The 19,635-nt window shown below is 41.6% G+C and overlaps 1 protein-coding gene across 3 annotated transcripts; it reads right to left on the bottom strand.

Annotated features, from left to right (window-relative positions):
* Positions 1-152: 152 nt before the first annotated feature.
* prkcq (protein kinase C, theta) lies at positions 153-19,388 on the bottom strand. Of its 3 annotated transcripts, XM_068586157.1 has the most exons (19): positions 19,253-19,388; positions 15,295-15,424; positions 11,071-11,310; positions 7,607-7,806; positions 7,219-7,279; positions 5,930-6,113; positions 5,804-5,835; positions 5,620-5,705; positions 5,207-5,336; positions 4,997-5,106; positions 3,957-4,092; positions 3,694-3,860; positions 3,421-3,594; positions 3,140-3,231; positions 2,496-2,558; positions 2,277-2,415; positions 1,964-2,152; positions 1,008-1,136; positions 153-865 (listed from the first exon to the last, which is right to left on the bottom strand). In XM_068586157.1, the coding sequence occupies exons 3-19, from the start codon at positions 11,186-11,188 to the stop codon at positions 719-721; spliced, it is 2,157 nt and encodes a 718-aa protein (XP_068442258.1). In that variant the 5' UTR covers positions 11,189-11,310; positions 15,295-15,424; positions 19,253-19,388; the 3' UTR covers positions 153-718. The 3 variants fall into 3 exon arrangements, with proteins under 3 accessions (XP_068442258.1, XP_068442259.1, XP_068442260.1); XM_068586158.1 differs by lacking the exons at positions 15,295-15,424; positions 19,253-19,388 and adding an exon at positions 11,607-11,686; XM_068586159.1 differs by lacking the exons at positions 15,295-15,424; positions 19,253-19,388 and adding an exon at positions 11,543-11,606.
* Between the last annotated feature and the right edge of the window lie 247 nt (positions 19,389-19,635).

Genomic DNA, 19,635 nt, shown 5'->3' with positions numbered 1-19,635 from the left:
GCGGCTGTGATGGCAGACTTGCGCATTTTATAAAAATAATGTCATAATTGTCATCTTAAGTTAGTGGTTGTTCACTTAAAAAAAAATTAAGCGCTATATATAGCTTTATTTTTTATATAAGACATATATATACATATGAAATACTTCCTGTCTCCACCTCCATTCTCTCAGTATACCTGGTGAGTGATACCACACACACACACCTTTTAGTTGTTTGACACACAGCAGTCTAAAATAAAAAAAACACATTTATTTTATTGTACATGATTCACAACAAAGAGGACAATAAAAACTACAAAGGACCTGATCTAGATCACAGCATCGAAAGACTCCTGAGGTACAACGAGAAGAAAACACGTAAACAAAAACCCGCTAACGGATCTACGACCAGCCGGCCGAACGGGATGTCGACATAAATAGATATAATAAATACATTTTATATGAATGAACTCACCCCTATAAGCACAAAGGCAAGTTCAGGGGTTGAATACTTTAAAATGGACTTAAAGTATATTGTTAATTTGTTTTAGTTGTATTTATTTTTTGTCTCAACCCGTTTTTTGCTGAATATTTGTGTGAATATTTAACATTGAGATGAGACATAAAGACGAGTGACATCACAGTTGCCTCAAGACCCCGTAGTGGTTATCTTCATGTTCACGGATACAGGTCCAGTTCATTCGGCGGTCCGTCCGGGTCGGAGATCAGAGGTCGCAGGTCAGCGGGCCGCACCCAGGTTCACGAAGGAGAAGTTCCTGAACATCGTCTGGTCGACGCTGTTGATGAGCGTCCGGTCGGCGCACGACAGCCGAGGCTTCTCGTTGATGAACTCTTTGTCGAAGTTGCTGCAGTCACTGGGCGACGTCTGCAGGACGGAGGGAGGATATGTTTCATTACAAATTAATACAAATTAATGTCTCCTAATGTCCTCCGTATGTGATAATGCCACGGATTTAATTCAAACATGCCAATTCATTTTAAACGTCTGCAGCGGTGCGCGTCCTTACTATTGTCGGCCTGAAGGGCGGCGCCACCTTCCGCTGCTCCAGCGCGCTCCAGTCGGTGCTGCTGAAGAAGTTGTGCTGCCGGATGTTTCCCTTCACTCCCAGCCGCTCCTCGGGCTCCCTCACAAACAGCTGCAGCACAAACACACAACAGAGGTTACACACTGCACAAAGAAAGCTTTTATTTTAGTTTGAATAACATTTTAATATTCATTAGTGTGTGTTCCTGCACTGCATTTCACTACTAAAGTGTTTAGGTGGTTCTTTATGTTTGATGCTTCAAGAGCTCAACTTGTACCTTTGAGTGAAGAGTTTCCTTTAAATCTTTTATTTTTTTTACCACTTTTATTTAAATTGTCTTGTAAATTGTTGTATTTTACACTTACAGGACACTTTAGTCAACAATGCTGTAAATATCTCATAGTTTTGCCAAGAGGCTATTTTACATCTGCGGATGAAAATATAAACTAATTCAAGTTAATATTATTTAATTATTATTATTGTTATATTAATTAAAGTTTATAAGCATGTCGATTCATTAAAGTTTATATTATTTATTTATTATATGAATTAAAGTTTATATAAGTGTGCCAATTAATTAAAGTGTATATTATTTATTATTATTATATTAATTCAAGTTTAAACGCGTGACGATTAATTAAAGTTTATATTATTTAATAATAATTATTATTACATTTATTTAAGTTTATAAGCGTGCCGACTAATACAAAATAAATAAAAGATATTATAGCTAATAAAAACAGAGGCGTAAAAGACAACACACACAGATGAGGGAAGTTGTTATAATAGACAAATTAGTTAATAATTAAAAGATCTTCATGGTTAATAGCATATAAATCTCACTTTTTGTTGTACATGGCATAAGTTTGTCCACACAGCATCCAGCGCAGCGCTTCATGCAACCTTCATAATAATAATATTATTATTAATACTAATACCTTGATCAGCATGTCCCTGGCGTCCTTGGTGAGCCAGCGGGGGTAGACCGGGTTGTCGGTCCGGATGGACTGGAACAGCTCCTCCTCGTCGCGGCCGTGGAACGGAGACTGACCGATGAGCATCTCGTACAGCAGCACGCCGAACGACCACCAGTCCACCGAGCTGTTGTACCGCTGACCCAGCAGGATCTGACCCACACACACACCGCACAACATAAATACACACATCTGGACCTGGTTGTTGCTTTTGAGACGAGTGCCGACTGGAACTAAATAACCCACTATAATCCCGCTATATCTAATCCACAGTCACCTCGGGGGCGATGTAGTCCGGCGTCCCGCAGAAGGTGGCGGTCCGCGACTCGTCCGGCATGTTCTCCTTGCACATGCCGAAGTCCGCGATCTTGATGTGTCCGTCCGAGTCCAGCAGCACGTTGTCCAGCTTCAGGTCCCTGCAGAGGAGCAGCGGGGAGGTGAGCGAGAGGAAGCGTCTGCATTTCTGTTTGCTGCTGCGCCCGCACAGAGACTCTACCTGTAAATGATGCCTTTGGAGTGCAGGAACTGGAGCCCGCAGATGATTTCAGCCGCGTAGAAGCTGCAGGAAGAAGGAAAATATAGTCCAAAAGAGTCGTGGCATCAAATAATATCAAATATCAGCGTATTCAAGTAATGTCGCTTAAATCTACTCAACATAAAACCTTTATTATCTTATTAAGAGGTTCTGAAACTAATGCGTATGACACGCTGGTTGTTATAAAATGACACTCGGCCCAGTGGATGTTCTTTACTCTCACAGTGCGAGTGTTTTTCCTGTGTTTGAGTCCAATACTTGTGTGTTTTGTATGTATTTGTTCAACAAAGTCTTGGGGAAAAAAATGTATATCTGTAAAAAAAACAAAAAACTTTTAAAAGATATTTTGATGGTAACTATGAACATCCAGCATGATATGACCCAGATTCCCCAAAAAAAGCCTCCTGGAGCGTCAATAAGACACCTTTTTGGAAAGATTAGGACCTAAAGAATCAGAATCTGCAACAAAAATCACAATAAAACAAAATCTTGTCCTGTTAGGAAGGAGCTTCAGTCAAAAAAACTGTGTCCTTTGTTTAAAAAATGGAAAAAAATGATGTATTTTATGCCAAAAGATTGTCTGAATGAGGCTTGCTGGGACGTACGTGGCTCTGTGCAAGTCGAACTTGTGGCAGTTCTGGATGTGGAACATGAGATCGCCTCCGTTCAGATACTCCATCACGAAGAACAGGTTCTCCTGGAGGCAGAGAGGGGTTCAGTGTAGTTACGTTAGCTCACGCCTTAGCGGCCGCTAACAGGTCAAAATGTGATACACAAAGAAAACGTGCAAAACATGACGTGAAAGAGTTGAAAACAGGACAGCAGAGTCCCGGGATGAGGATGTACATCGTGCGGTGCATGATCTGGATGTGAGTGAAGGCGTTACTTTGGTCTGGAAGGTGCAGTGGAGGTGCGTGAGGAACGGGTTCTCCCCGGCTAACGACAGAACCCTGCGCTCCACCATGGTGCACTCCACGTCGTCGTCCATCAGCACCACGTCCTTCTTCAGGGCCTTCACCGCGTAGAAATGGCCGCTTCGCTTCAGCTCGGCTAAAAACACCTGGAGAACACGGCGAGAGGGAGGAGCGGTTTATTTTTGTTTTATTACTCAAGTGAAGAACCTCACACTTGTGTTCCTCGTCCTCAGACGCTCCCGTACCTTGCCGAAGCTTCCTTTCCCGAGCATCTTGTGCAGCACGAAGTCGTCCACGGTGAATTTGGGCGGGTGATCCTTCTTGGGGACGGCGTACAGCGGCTCCTCGTCCGGCGCTGGCTCGCCAATCGACCTGCCGCCGGCCGGCCCGTCCCATGAAACGCCCTGCACATCTGCAGGGACGTGGAGGCAAATGAGCACATTTACATTGACATGCAGCTATCGAGAGGTAGCGACAGGCCGGGTGGGAGCGTGAGCGGCGTGCGCACCTTTGTTAGCAGGCGAAGCGGCGGCCGACGCAGCCAGCGCTAACCCGGACGGAGCGCGGACGACACCCGGCTGGCCGACGCCGACCGGACCGTCCCGCCCGGTGATGTCACTGTCGGGTTCTTTGGTGCTTCTGGCCTGAAGGCGAACAGGAAGGACGGAGGTTTAAATTCACTCAATCAAAGCCAACTTCACACAGAGACTCTGAACACATTTCATATATAACACAATATGTTATATATGAAATTCAAACATAGGGAATGTAGTTATGGTAAGAAAATATAACTTTTAATTAGTTTTTTTTACAAAATATATATATATGTCCTTTCCTTTTCTGTGCACTATCATAAACCAATATACCAGTAACACATATATGAACTTATTATCTATGTTCACAAGGGTTTTCTGTATATTATACATTTTGAAAATATTGAAATAGGCCTCGTGGTTGAGGAGATAATCTGAATTTGTTACGGGTGTATTAACCATTCGATTTTCCAAAAACAGAACTTATTGTCATATTGACTTTTTGGCTCTAGAAATATTCATTTTGCTAAAAAAAAATTAAAAATATTGGGTATAAAAGCAAAAAAAAAAAATTTTTTAGAAGACCTAAAAAAAAAAAAATCTTGTTAGAAAAGCTAAAAGAAATTTTAACAAAATTTTTTTTTAGAAAAGCTAATAAAAAAAAAAAAAATTGGGTAGAAAACCTAAAAAAAAGATTTTTTTTTTAGAAAAGCTAAAAAAAATTTTTGTTAGAAAAGCTAAATAAAAAAAAAAAATTGGGTAAAAAAAGCTAAAAGTTTTATTTTTTTCGAAAAGCTAAAAAAAAATAATTTTTTTTTCGAAAAGCTAAAAAAAAATTTTTTTTCGAAAACCTAAATTTTTTTTTAAAACATTTGGTAGAAAAGCTAAAAAAAATTTTTTTTTTAGAAAAGCTATACATTTTTTTTTTAGAAAAGCTAAAAAAATGACTTGTTATAAAAGCTCAAGCGATCCTGAATCGAACACATTGAAGGCTAAAGCGGCGTCGCTGCGTCACCTGCTGCTGGCTCTCGATGGTCGCCAGAGCTTCAGCCATCAGCTTCTGGTTGACGCCGCAGAGGTTGGCGACTTTCTTCTGGCACTTGTGGTGGACGTTCATGCTGCACTCTGCGCGGGAGACGCAGCGTCGTCACGTCATTAAAAAACATCCTTCAGAGAACGCAGGTTTACATCACAACACAGAAGTCAAGAAGCTCCGCCCCCTCACCCTCACATTTGAGCCCCTGCTTGGCGAGCCCCCACAGCAGCGTCCCGCAGTGCTCGCAGAACGTGGGACTTTTGTAGTTGTGGACTTTGAACCGGTGCGGCATGTCGATCTTGAAGCGCTCCTTGTGGATCTGCAGCACACACACACACACACACAGACGTCACGACACACAACTATATCTGCCGAAACACTTCCTGCCTCCAGACAGCAGGGGGCAGGTTTCCCCTTCTGCAGACTTTGCGCTCCCGTTGGCTGTCGTGCGACTCTGAGGAGGAAGAGGAAGCAACACGAGCAGCAGCTTCCTCGACCTCATTAGTGAGCGTTTGCCAACCGCCAGTTTACACACCTCGCACACACACACACACACACACACACACCTCACGCACACACACACCCAGAGAGCGGATACACACCATCGTCTCTTTGCTGTTGACGGCCGAGCCCGTGCATTTAGCGATCACTTTGTCGATGCACTTTTTGTGGATCGCCGCGTTGCATTCTGGGAGACACAAAGACGACGGCGTTATAGTCTTATACTTATCTGAATAGTCACTACAGATAATGATGAACAGCATGACATCATCAGCGGTGACTCACGTCTGCACTGGTACCCCTGCTTGTTCAGGCCCCTGTGGATGGAAACAGGTTCAAATGATCAACGTGTGAGAGGAAGAAAAAAAGCGATGTTTGGCGTTTTATGGGATTTTGGAGTTTTTTGCGCACCAGACGAACTCTTTGCAGACGGAGCAGAAGGTCGGCTGGGGGAAGAACGTGGCGCTGAACTCGTGACACTTGACCACGTGGACTTTGGCCTGTTTGATGGCGCCGCGCCGCGGATGCAGCGCGAACAGACCTCGCTCCCGGTCGGGCTCGCACTCCCGGTCTGCGTCCATCTGACCGGCGGCGTCTGGAACAGACGAGCAGAGAGACAAAAGAGCTGCTGAGTTACAGTTTTACCTTTCTGTGGACCGAACCACTTAATGTGTGTGTGGCCCTTTAAGGCCTCACCGCTAATCCTATTTGTTGTTTGAGTTGTGTTTAAAGCTTGTACATGTACATTATATATTATTTCAGCCCTGATTTTTAAGTTTAATTTCATGTTCAACATGGTTTTTTAATTTGTTTTTTTCCTTAATTTGCACCTTGTGACCTGATAAAAAAGAGTTTTAAGTCTCGTTTTGTGATAAAGAGAAATGTCATATTGTCATGAAATTATATTTGACTTTATTGGCGTTAAAATGACGTTTAAGTGCCCTTAATGTGGCATTTGCATTGTTATTTAATATTAATAATGTATTCTGACCTCAACGGGGGGCCTTTTTATATTACATTAATTCATATTAGTGTATTAAATAAGTATGTAACACACACATCTTCTCCTCTCGCTCTTGAATAGAAAGCCAATAAGAACATTTCCCCAAATTAGACCTTTAAAAACCAACAAAAAAGCGTAATCTCTATTCATAAAGCAGTGTGTACGCTGCTGACTCACAACGCAGTGGGTGTATTAACATAAATAATAATAATACACACTTTCTCGTGTGAATGCAGTTCTGGGGGAAGTTGTCACCTGTTGGTCTGAGCAACGATTTCCTATTTGCTGCGTCTATAAATAGAAACATGAGACGGCTTCTTCCTTTTTATAGTTCGGAGGGAACTTCTCTGGACCTGCAGAGACTCCTAAGCTCTCATTTATAGTGAAATGTAATGAGCCGAGGAGGATTAAGGTCCATTAAAACACGCTGAGGGCGAGTGGAGCACAGAGCGGCCGCGTTACGCTGCGTGTTTCACGAGCACGTTCACTTTTTATCTACACAAAAACACAACAACATTCCCTCTGAACTGTCACATGAGAGCATTGAAGGAATAAAATGTGCTTCAGGGGAAAGTAGACAGTGAATGTGTTGCAGACTCTTTACAACGTTGAGTCCACAAGCAGTAAATATTTTACATGATTAACGTTAAATTGTGAATTTAAGACTTTTGTTTAGTGCACGAGAAGTGACACTGACCGCTTTTCTCCAGATAGTATCTGGCTTCCATCAGCAGCCGTCCCTGTGGCTTCAGCTCCAGCTGGAACAGAAAGGAAGAAGAAGAAGAAAAAAATGAGAAACTGAAACAAAAAGCGGCATTCTTTTGGTTGTATAGAAGCATAGACTTCTATACAACCAGAGGAGTCGCCCCCTGGTGGTCAGGAGAGAGAATGCAGCTTTAACACATGAAGCACGGACTTCTATACAACCAGAGGAGTCGCCCCCTGGTGGTCAGGAGAGAGAATGCAGCTTTAACACATGAAGCATAGACTTCTATACAACCAGAGGAGTCGCCCCCTGGTGGTCAGGAGAGAGAATGCAGCTTTAACACATGAAGCATAGACTTCTATACAACCAGACTGCTCACCCAGATCTCCATCTTGCCGTTGTCCTTCTTGCACCGCGTGGCGAGCGCGTCCAGAGCCACCGTGGCCTCCGACTTCAGCTCGGCGGTCCGGTCCTTCACCATCACGTGCATGACGCGGCCCGGGTGCACGTGGGCGTCGAACGTGGTGCTCCAGGGCGGGTACATGGTGGGCTTCTTCTGCTTGTGCACTTGGCCCTTTTCTGGAATAAAAACATGGGAAATATGGGAATTAATTTCCCTAAAACGGTTCTTCTTTGACGTCGCATACGGAGGGAAAAGGCATCGTTCTTGTGTATCCATCCGCCGCTGCAAATAGTCCCCAACGAGTGCAGCAGAGTTTTCTGTCGCATCACATGACCAGAAAAACACTTCCTGTCCTTCAGAAATGACATCTGCGGATTTTCCTCCGCACCAACGTCCACTTGCATAACCGCCACATGGCGTCCTGCTGCCTCCATAAAGCCCACTAAGCTTTATTTATTTATTTATTTATTGATTCATCTTCTGCTCTCAAAGGGATCGTTCTCTATATTCATGAACATGAAGCTTCATCTGAGCAACACGTCTTCCTCCTGAGACACTTTCAAAAGTTTACTATGCAGAGGTGTGTGTGTGTGTCTGTGTGTGTGTCTGTGTGTGAGAGCGGACTCACTGATGTGTGCATGTAAATGTGTGTGTGTTTGTGCAGGTGTGTCTGTATGAGAGAGAGATATGACTGATGTGTGTGTTTGTGTTACGAGAGAGAGAGAGCAGACTCACTAATGTGTGTGTGTGCATGTAAGTGTGTATGTATAAGAGAGAGAGAGAGAGAGAGAGAGAGAGAGAGAGAGAGAGAGAGAGAGAGAGAGAGAGAGAGAGAGAGAGAGAGAGAGAGAGAGATTCTGTGGAAAGGCTCCTCTCTCTTCCTCTCTGAAGGAGTTGAACATCTCTCTCTCTCTCTCTCTCTCTCTCTCTCTCTCTCTCTCTCTCTCTCTCTCTCTCTCTCTCTCTCCCTCTCTCTCTCTCCCTCTCTCTCTCTCTCTCTCTCTCAATGAGACTTTGACCTTTTGCCTTTTGTTAGGTTACTTGCAGGCCACCGTAGTTCTGAGAAACATCTGGTGTGAGAGGAGAGGGATTCAGTGATGCCACTAAATCCTCCACTAAATATTCAGAGAGAGAGAAGTTATCCGAGTCGAAGCTTTTCTTACTTTATGTTTTTAAAAACAAAAAGCATCGTGATCCTTTAACGCACTTCTGTCCTCGACTTCATGCTCAGCCTAAAAAAAAGATTAAAGGGACTTTGTGGAGGACTTCAAAAGAAAAGCTGTTTTATTGAAGCTTTCCATCTCTTTTATTTGAAGATGAAATCAGCTGCAGGGAGCCAGAGTGCATGATGGGAGATAAGAGTTTTATTTTATTCATCATCAGCGCCGCTGAGCAAACGAGCCAAACAGAGTGGAAAAGTGACATTTTGAGGTACTTGTACTTTACTTTATACTTCATACACTCACTTGCAGGCAAAATGTTTAGATTACTAGTAAAAATATGAATCAACTCATAAATGATGAAAAATTATTATAGTTTGAGCCGCCAGCGCGACGTAAAGTAGTTCAATAGCTAAATGTTTCTACATCACCAGCAGTTATTATTGTATGTAATGCATCTGAAATGGGCCGGTCTGCATAATAAAGTACTTTTTTAAAGGCAGTATTAGTATTTTTTTATCCTAAAAAACAACGTGCAGACATAATAATCAGAGTAATCAGCAATTAGGACCGTTAGAAGTGACTGTCTGTTGTGATTTGGGACGTTTCTGACGTCTATAAAATAAACTTGCAGCCAGATTGTGAGCCACAAAAATGGCCGCCGCAGCTCGCTAGAAACGGCGATAACAAAATAAAGCGCGCAAAGTCAAATCCTCCTCATTACATGTGTGTCTTCTACTGAAATACTATCATAAGACATGCTGTGGTCGAACATTTCATTCACAAAATTACACATTTCTAAAATATCCAGCCTCGTCTTGAAGATAAAATACAAGAACGATTCCCTTCCTGAAGCTTTTTTATAGAAATAAATCCACATAAATGCAGGAATTTAACTTGTAACAGTATTTTTGAGAATTATTACCTATAATTAACCGATAAAGTTCATTTAATGTGACGTACAGTGACGTGTTTGTCATTGAACGCATCACCAGAGCCTCTCTGAGTAAAGTTCATCTCCAGCGTGAACAAAAGGCGACGTGAGAGGAAACTGAGGGGTATCGAGCCCCCGGCTTCTCTCTGCGTACGGGACCGCCTTGTGGTTTCTGAGAGGAAAGAAAGAGCCTCCTCTTTCCGCTCAGTGACGCAGTAATATTATTCACCGGATGCAGAGAGAAGATATCGCTGTCACGCCAGGACGTTCCCCAAAGCTGAGAATCGACAACAAATAAATAGCTTAAAAAAGAAAAATGAACTATACATATGTTTTAAATGTGTGTAATTTACTTTGCTACCATCATCTGTTCTTCAACATGTCCATATATATTGTGTTACAGTGTATTATTCATACAATAAATATAATTATAAACTGTTACTGCAACTGTGTGAGAGACAGTTTAATAAATTGTTTTAAACTGGAAGTGAAAATAGCCGATTATCACACTTTTTTTCCTCCATTTGGCACCTTCACAGTCTGAATACACAACTTATACATTTCTATATAAATTCCTAACGCCCGCTGTCGTCACTCTGCTGAACACGAGCGGCAGAGGAATTAATAATATTTCCGAGAAAGAGCCGGTGAACATACGGCGCTCACTTTAAGCCTCATGAGCTGCAGGGAATTAATGTGGAAACACTTTGAGTTGTGAGTCTTTTAAAGGCAAGTATGAAGTACATGTACGTGTGTTATATACATGTACATGTGAACAGATAAACGTGATATAAAGTTAGCTGCGTTTCCATCAACGGGTTTTTAGCGATGACAATTTTGGCGCAATTGAGGACGTTTTATAGTTTAGTTGCTTCCGTTCAGCTTTTTCCGATGGAGCATGTGAATGGAAACAAGACAATTAAGTGCACTTCAGCTGTGTGTGTGTGTGTGTGTGTGTGTGTGTGTGTGTGTGTGTGTATGTGTGTGTGTTGCTAGAAACCCACGAGTCCTGAACCCTAACGACGTTTTAAGTCGACGCTCATGCATAGCCGCTCCACAAACAACTTAGTCCCGCCCCCCGGCGTCGATTGGCTGATTGTTAAACCCTCCAATCGGGAGCTCCCGTATCGACCAATCAACTACGAGCATGTTTGTAATCAATTATCAACACATCAGCAACTCTTAAAACTGTGAATTCGCTTGCAAAGATTTCTGATAATTGATTTTTTATCGTTTTAAACAACAACAAAAACCTCCTCTCCACGTTTCATCCCATTTTAATGTGAATATCTTCAGCTATGGGAAGATGTTAAAGAGATGAAGGTGTCCCACGGGGTTCGACCCACCTGTGTCGACGGCCTCCTTCATGTAGACGGCGCAGTACGGGTTCAGCACCTCCTCGTGGTAGGCCAGACTGGGGTCCATCTCGAAGTTGGAGAACCCGATCCGCAGGAACGGAGACATAGCCGCAGGTTTTCACGTCCAGACCCTCGAATATCCTCAACTCCCCCCACCAAGAAAGCCAGAAAAAATCCAGAGAGAGGTTTTTTCTTTTGCTGTTTTCCAGCCGTGATGATTTAAACAACCTGTGAGAGGAAGAGATAAAGACAATAAGAGAAAGAACGAGATGTTTTTCATCCTCCGAGACACCGTTTCCAAAGTCCACTGCGGCGCTTTTACACCGAATCAGCAACAAAATGGAAGCAAAACAAATCAAATCACTGAGTGAAATGTGTGAGGAGCTTTTGGTCGAATGTAGAAACCCCAAAAGCAGCCCCTTTGAACCCGAACGCAGCGGAAATAACACCACCCAAATACCTCCAGGGCTCGTAAAAAACAGCCGCTGTCCTTCAAAACCTTTGTGAAAACAAAAGATAAAAACCTCTAATGAATCTCTCCACACAGGAGCCGCTCGGTCGCCTCTGCTGCCGCAGTTTGGACGGCAAAGTCTTCCACATGGTGACGATCGATGTGACATTTGAGGCCTCTGTGTGTGTGTGTGTGTGTGTGTGTGTGTGTGTGTGTGTGTGTGTGTGTGAGGAGGTGACTATTAATAGAGCTGAAACACTAAACGCAGTTCAGGAATATGCGACCGCATGCGCCTGAGTCCGCAGTACTCGCCGCGGGCGACCGTCAGAGCCGTCGCCTTCTTCCTCCCCCGCGAACCCCGCTGACCCTGAGTCAGCCGGCGCGGGGGTCATGTGAGCCGCGTGTTCGAGTCCCGTCGGTGGATTAGTCACTGATTTTAAAGTTAAAAGTGTTTGTTTTTTTGGCACAGACTCCACCGGCTGTCGGCTAGCAGCACACGGGGGCGGAGACTACGGGGTTTGGCGGATTTGCGCCATTTTTTTTGCGAAGATGTGAATGTTTAAAAAGCGTAATGACTGCTGGAAGTGTTAAGGGCCACGAACGCAAGGGGAGCTCCAATTTAGGCTTTTTAAGGTCATAATTCAATACTTCAGATACTGTAGATACTAATTTAATTATACTACCTTTTGGCAGGAGAATAGTAAAGTATTCAATTAAATCACACAGAGGACACATTAAAGTAGCTTCATATTAATATAAGCTGTAGCTCCTCCTCTTGGACTTTAACTGATGATTTTTAAATGTGTTTTATTTCTCACAAAAACTAACTTCACGACTAAAAACCATCATAGGAGCTTCTTCCTCTTCAGGGGAGAAATAAACCGTTTTTTAAACATTAAGAATTGACCGTTAAAAACTTAATTTTAGCCGTTAAAACGGCGCACTCCGACTTCCGGTTTTACCATATATTTCGCCTTCAAAATAAAAGCACCGTACAATAAAACAGGAAATCAAATACATTTAGTTTACGACACCAAAAAACATGCAACAAAAAAGCACAACATTGATTAGCAAACAGTTTCTAACTTTATCACACATTGAGTTACTTAACTGCAGGATTACAAATATAAAATGTGTTTTATTGCACCAGTTGAAGTACTTAAAGTGATTGAAGTGTGTATATAAACACAATAGTTGTTGATTTTTATGAATTATTAATACAGAACGGCAAAGATATGAATATAGAAAGTACAAAAAACATGTAAATCTAAACATTTGTTTCTCTTTCTGTTTGTTTTATGAGCTGCTTCGTCTCTTTGATTTCCACCCAAATACTCATGAAGAGTTGTACTCATGCTGTGTGAAACACACACACACACACACACACACACACACACACACACACACACACACAGTGCAGCGTCCTGGACGGTTTGAACTCGTTGTCTTCCGCCGTCAGAGTGCGACGCTGAAACCGCACTTCCTGTGTCTCTGTTTGTTCTCGTTGACGCTTCAGGAGCTGCAGCTCACTTCATATCTCATGTTTATGGATTTAAAGTCACCATTTCATCAGAGTTTTGTGTGTTTTATCTTCACATGCCGACCTCACCGCTGTGTCTTTAACAATGTTACGCAAACAAACTTTTATCAGCGTCAAACAACAGGAATCACTTTCATTTATTCATATTTATCGGTGTTTTTAGCGTTTAAAGTCATTTTAAATCGACCGCCGGCCACAGATTGAACTTTCAGATTTATTGAATTAAATGACGAAACATTATGGAACATTATTAAACGTTCAGCAAACCGCGATCTAACTAAATTAATATCAGTAGAGCTGAGTGACGTATAGATATTCATAAAGTTAAGCTCATTAAAGTTCTAAACTTTGTGTTTTTCCGGCTGCAGAACTGAAGGATTCTAAGAAAAGAGCTTACTAAATATGTTTCATGGATTATTTTTGTTTCCATGGATTATCCTCTTTCTGCTTTTTCACTTTCATCCTATATTTATATATTTCTTGCATATTGTTTTCTAGCAGAACGCCACACAACACAAGAGTGTCACGGTGGTGGGAGGAGCTATCTTTCATGGACGTATGTTAAAATATGTATGCTCAAATACGTATGCTAAAATATGTATGTTAAAATATGTATGCTAAAATACGTATGTGAACTTACTTTACTCTTATTTCATTCATATTTACCACTTTTCTGACTATTAGGATTACACCGTCCCTCTTTCTTCCACGTGAAGTAGCCGTACTTTGAGTGTAAGAGGATTTAGACGGTGCCAACACACAAAGGTCACCAGAGGTCATTGTTAAACACAGAGGTCATTGTTAAAACCAGCTGCTTTGGGTCTAATGAGCTTTTACATGTATATAAAACCTGTTTCAACCCGTTTAAAAATGCCAGCCGGTCCTCGGGAGCTTTCATCGCGGCACGCGCCCTCTTCTTGTGTCGCTTTCAAAGTGCAGCACCCATGGGTGCTCGCTGAAAGGCCACCCTCACCCTCACCCTCAAACACACCGGTGGAGATGCAAGAGGAGGAAGGTTAAGCGCCCAGGAGACCTTTCATCTAACGCTTTCAGGAGGGAGGACCGAGTCAAAGAGACCTGACCCCTCATCAAAGCACTGTGTGTGTGTGTGTGTGTGTGTGTGTGTGTGTGTGTGTGTGTGTGTGTGCGCGTGTGTGTGTGTGTGAGAGAGAGGAGGAAGGTGGGTGGTGTTTGTTGTTGACAGGAGGTCCATGCCTGTGACTGACGAGCCTTTTGACTGAAGCCTTTTGACTGAAGCTGCCACGCTGTGACAGGAGCTCAGCCGTCCCGACTGTCCCTGAAGGCGTCTCTGGTTCAGAGATAGCTCACAGAGGACTCGGCTGCACCTCCATTAATTATCTTTAGATTGGGTTGAATTTAGGGCGCGTTTCAGTGAAAAGAGGCCATGCAACGAGAGCTATGAGGTGCGCACACACACACACACACACACACACACACACACACACACACACACACACACACACACACACACACACACACACTCACACACACTGTATTCCATATTTACAATGTAATGCATTCTCATTGCTTTAACGTGCAGAAGGTCTATAAAGAAGTTTCCTTTCAGTTTTCACAATAAAATGCTGCTCACATTATTTGCAATACTGTAATGTAACTAAAGAAGTACTCAAGTACTACACTTTTATACAGTTTGGGTGTATACTTCACAAAATGATATGAATTGAAAATACCTGTACTTGTGCATCACTGTATAGTACTGCATTGTACTGTATTTTACTACATTTTACTGCATGTAACTGTATTTTACTGCATGCAACTGTGTTTTACTGCATGTAACTGTGTTTTACTGCATTTAACTGTATTTTACTGCATTTAACTGTACTTTACTCCACTACTGTGGTTACTATGCAGAGTTTAGGACTCACTCTGTTGCACAAAACTTTTCCTTTTAAATATTTGAAGTACATGTAGCTGATAATACCTGCAGTACTATGTAATGGAGTATACATATATGTTTCTTTACGTTGTGGTACTTAAATACATCAAGTACACAAGTCATCTCTCACGATGCTGCAGAACATAATCAAGATAACACAAAGTAGAGCACTAAAATAACACAACGTGTCCTCTCAGGGCTGAAAGTAAAGACTCGTTGTGTGTTTTACGTCATTATTCAGTATTAAAAACATATCTTATCGTTATAAAGAGTTCCCTCTCTGCAGTAAACAGACGCACTGACCTGCAGAGGACCAGACGCGTCCACAGCTCTGCTCTCCATCCCAACACGCTGCAGACAGACGCGACGCGGAGCCTTTCACCAGAATATCATGCGTGGGGCGTTCAGGGGCAGTCGGAGTCTTGTGTTTTACCTGCAATACATCGTTTTAATGGCGTTGAATGAAGACACATAGGAAAAGGAAGGCGGGGGAGCAGCCGAGCTGCTGAAGACACATTCAAGGAGGCGCAGAGCTTTGCGTTGTGTTTCTAATACAGTGAGAAGAAGATGCATTCAGGGACCAGCAGGCCTGTAAACTCAGTGCCTGCCTCTGCTGCAGCTCCATGACATGTTGTCTTCTAAAAGATCTGCATCCGAACTTTAGTTTTAATGTTTGTTTTGTATTCAGTAGCAAATATGATTCGGCTTTTGTAATGTCCGAGGGGACCGTGAAGGCAGCATTAATCTACCCACAAACGTGCGAAGTGAAACTTGTTCCTGAAACACAGAGGAGGTGCGTGATGACGCGTTCAGGGACCTGTTTAATGCATATATATATATATATATATATATATATATATATATATATATATATATATATATATATATATATATATATATATATAATTTTAGTAATTCCCACAAGACAACAATTTGTTTCTAAACTAAACTGTCGGTGATAAATTGATTTCTTCTGCTGATTCATAGGATACTTTTGGTTTCTGTGACATTTAAAGTTCTTCAGTGGAAACTTGAACTCTTCTTTTTATTCTGAAACAAACTTTTAGGAGAAATGTGACTTTTATCTTTCTTCTTCCAGAAAACAGATTCAAATATTTTTAAATAGGCTTCTGCTCTTTAAAACTTATTTTTAATTATAGGAAACAATTAAACGAGTTTTTGCATCTTAGAACAAGAAAAATAAGATTTTTTTTAACAAAGTAGTAAGAATCTAATTAATAAAAAAGTATTTTAATGACAGATTTTCAACAGTTTAGATGCAATATTTGATATTTCTCCAGCAGGAGGCGCCAGTGTTCACGTTATCGCCTCGCTGTCTGCAGCAGGAACACTTTGAGGAGGAATCTGAGGAAAGTGATGCCTGAGGGAAAATAATAACGTCGTCTATTAAAACGCTCCAGAGAGAAATATCGCTCAGTATCAGAGGAACATTTATTTAATTTATGTTTATGAAGCGACTCGCCGCCGGTCCAGACCGGCATGTCGGGCCCCAATAAAGGCTCATCCACGCATCTCTCCATCCCTCCATCTCTCCATCCCTCCATCTCTCCATCCCTCCGCTCATCCTGCTCGGCAGCCAATCAGGAGCCAGAGATTCGGCGCTCTTCAGAGCAGCAGATCACCGACTCCTGAAGTCCTCACATCCATCACAAGTAATGGAGCTGCATTTACATCTTTTATTGGGGGTTCAGGGCAGCAGTGTGTGTGTGTGTGTGTGTGTGTGTGTGTGTGTGTGTGTGTGTGTGTGTGTGTGTGCGTGTGTGTGACGTGTTGAACACTTTGAGGGTTTTTTGAGTGTTGTTGTTTCACTTCTGCAAATAAATAATTTGTCGTGATGACAGTTACAGTTAAGAGAAGGAGGAAGAGGAGGAGAAGATGGAGGAGGAAGAGGAGGAGATGGAGGAGAAGGAAGAGGAGCGGAAGAAATTGAACAAGAAGAAGAACGAGGAGAAGGAGAATAAGAAAAAGAGGAAGAAGAGGAAGGAGGAGGAGAAGAAGAGTCCTGTCTGTGTGTTTTATGTCCTCTGCTTCTATATTTTATATTTCTTGTTCTGTATTTCTTGTCCTCCTCTGACGTCTCATCCCTCTGTTCTGTCCTCTCCTCCTCAGTGGACGCAGCAGTGCATCATGGGAGTTTATACTGAACAGAAGTTCACATTATTGTCGAGCTAAAAGAGGAAACTTCTTTTGGGCTTTAAATCAATTTGAATAAATATCATAAATAAGTTTTTCTTGTTTTCGTCGCGGCTTCACGTCAGATCAGGAAGAACCGACGACTTCCCAGAAACCAGTTCACCATGTTTCCTGACACGTTTTCCATGGATCCATTTTCCTTCCATCTTGTTATTTATTAATAGAAATGTTTTCTTAAATCCTTCCAACTTTGGACCCGAATAAGTCTGCAGTTTTCTTCAAGTTGCAAATAGATCCCTCCATCTATCCCTCCATCTTTTCCTCCATCTCTCTCCTTCAGGTTTTCCAGCCAATAAAAAGCTCATATTTTAATATCTGCCGCGTCAGCTGGTTTATTATTTTTTTGTGTGACGAGAAACACGAATAAGAGACAAAGAAGAAGAAGCGTGAGGCCGATTAACTGCAACTCGTTCTTTTGTACACGAGCATCAATACGGACGACGCGCTCTTTATATTTTACACAAGTTGCCATGGAAACCAGCCCAGCAGCCAACCAGCTGCTGCACCGATCCAGAGAACACACACACACACACACACACACACACACACACACACCTCCATCTTTTGACCCCCCGTCTTCTCTGCACATTCATATTGCATACCAGCACATGGATTACTATAAGCCGACCACCGAGTGGTAGAATAACACACACACACACACACACACACACACACACACACACACACACACACCTTTGCATGCCCACGGTGCAGAGGTGATGCATTACTAAACTCTGCAGCAGTTGGTGACAGAATGAGAAACAGGAAATGAGACGACTCGTCGAGAGCAGAACAGATGAAGTGCATATATATATATATATATATATATATATATATATATATATATATAGTAAGTAAAATACAATACAATAAAAACTCAAACTACACAAGTAGTATCACAAAGTAAAGCAAAAACAACTCATCCTGCACAGTACATTGTGTATATTTTATATATATATATATATATATATATATATATATATATATATATATATATATATATATATATATGTGCTGTTATTAGTGTTAAGTATGAATTGACTGGTAAGTGTGCAGTTTTTCAAAGATATTCAAACTTTTTCTCAGAACATTCAGACTTTTTTTTCATCAAAACATTTCAAATGTTTCTCAAAACGTTCAGACTTTTTAAAAAAAATAATACAACTTTTCTTCTAAAAAAAAATCAGATTTTTTTCTCAGAAAATTAAAAAAATCTTAAAAAATTCTGAATTTTTCCCTAAAAAAATTGACTTTTTTCTGGAAAAAAAAAAAAAATTATTCAATTTTTTTTCTCAAATTCAATTTTTTCTCTCTAAAAATTCAAACTTTTTTTGAGAAAATTCTGACGTTTTTTCAAAAACATGAATGAATCAATAATTAATAGTAAACTCAGAACTTATCTGTAATCACGGATCAGAGGAGTTCTGTCACTTTAACACCAGAAAACAACAATAACATCTCCTTCATGAACAACTGCAGCACGAGTTCAACCAGAAGGAAAAACTAAAGCGACAGAAACTTGAACTCAGACGACGGTTTGAGATCTGAACTGTGACATATGGAGAAAAAACAGCAGTTTGTTCCAGTCCGAGACTCGAGGGCTGAGATTACCCTGACGCAGCGAAGACGAGAAAAGAGAGACGAACACACACACACACACACACACACACACACACACACACGATGTACTCACTGACAATTGGGGTCAAACTCTGACTTTGTGTTGGTTTTGTGATCCTGAAGTCCAGAGGTGAACACTTTTACGACTAGTACATTTATTACGTACAGTTTGAAGTACTTTACTCAAGTATGATGGAAAATACTGCACCAATACTTTTTAACTCCGCTACATTTCATGTGCTTTTCTTATTTTTTTCATGTGCAGATTTTTCTGGGATCAATTTCAGCCTCTGATTAAAAACCCGTTATCGGAGAGTCGACCTCCTGATATGACGGACAGGAGGCGGAGTGATTGATCACATGCCGTACGTGTGTGTGTGTGTGTGTGTGTGTGTGTGTGTGATTGATCACGTGCCGCGTGCCTCACACAGATCGATGCGCCGCCGCGGGGCCGAAGGGGAAACTGTAACCTGGAGTCAGTTCCTGCTGGAAAAGTCAATGCAGGTCCAGCCGAGTGAGCAGATCCAGAGTCAGCGAGTTCCTCGGGGCTTCTGGGAGATCTGACGGTCCTTAATGGAACGATAGAAACACGCTTTTAATCCATTATTCCACCTTTTTTACCCATTTCATAAAAAACTAAATGTGTGAATGTGAGTCTTCGAAGAACAATGAATCAGATTTTTTGTCACAAATCGTATCAAACTCTGCAGGCTCTGAAACTCAATTACCGCTTGTATATGTATTTATATATATATATATATATATATATATATATATATATATATATATATTTGCATGACTATATTAAAT

The sequence above is a fragment of the Clinocottus analis genome, unplaced genomic scaffold (assembly GCF_023055335.1).
Source record: "Clinocottus analis isolate CAN_PGR_092001 unplaced genomic scaffold, fCliAna1.0.p SCAF_20, whole genome shotgun sequence".
NCBI classification, from domain to species: Eukaryota; Metazoa; Chordata; class Actinopteri; order Perciformes; family Cottidae; genus Clinocottus; species Clinocottus analis.
The sequence above is the reverse complement of the archived record's forward strand: the minus strand, read 5'-3'. Positions and strand labels throughout refer to the sequence as shown.

Coding starts and splice junctions, on each gene's coding strand:
- prkcq (XM_068586157.1), bottom strand. CDS start 11,188: ATGTCTCCGTTCCTGCGGATCGGGTTCTCCAACTTCGAGATGGACCCC. Junction 3,595..3,693: donor GGAAAGGAAGCTTCGGCAAG/GTACGGGAGCGT, acceptor CGTGTTCTCCAG/GTGTTTTTAGCCGAGCTGAA. Junction 3,232..3,420: donor ACTGCACCTTCCAGACCAAA/GTAACGCCTTCA, acceptor CTCTGCCTCCAG/GAGAACCTGTTCTTCGTGAT.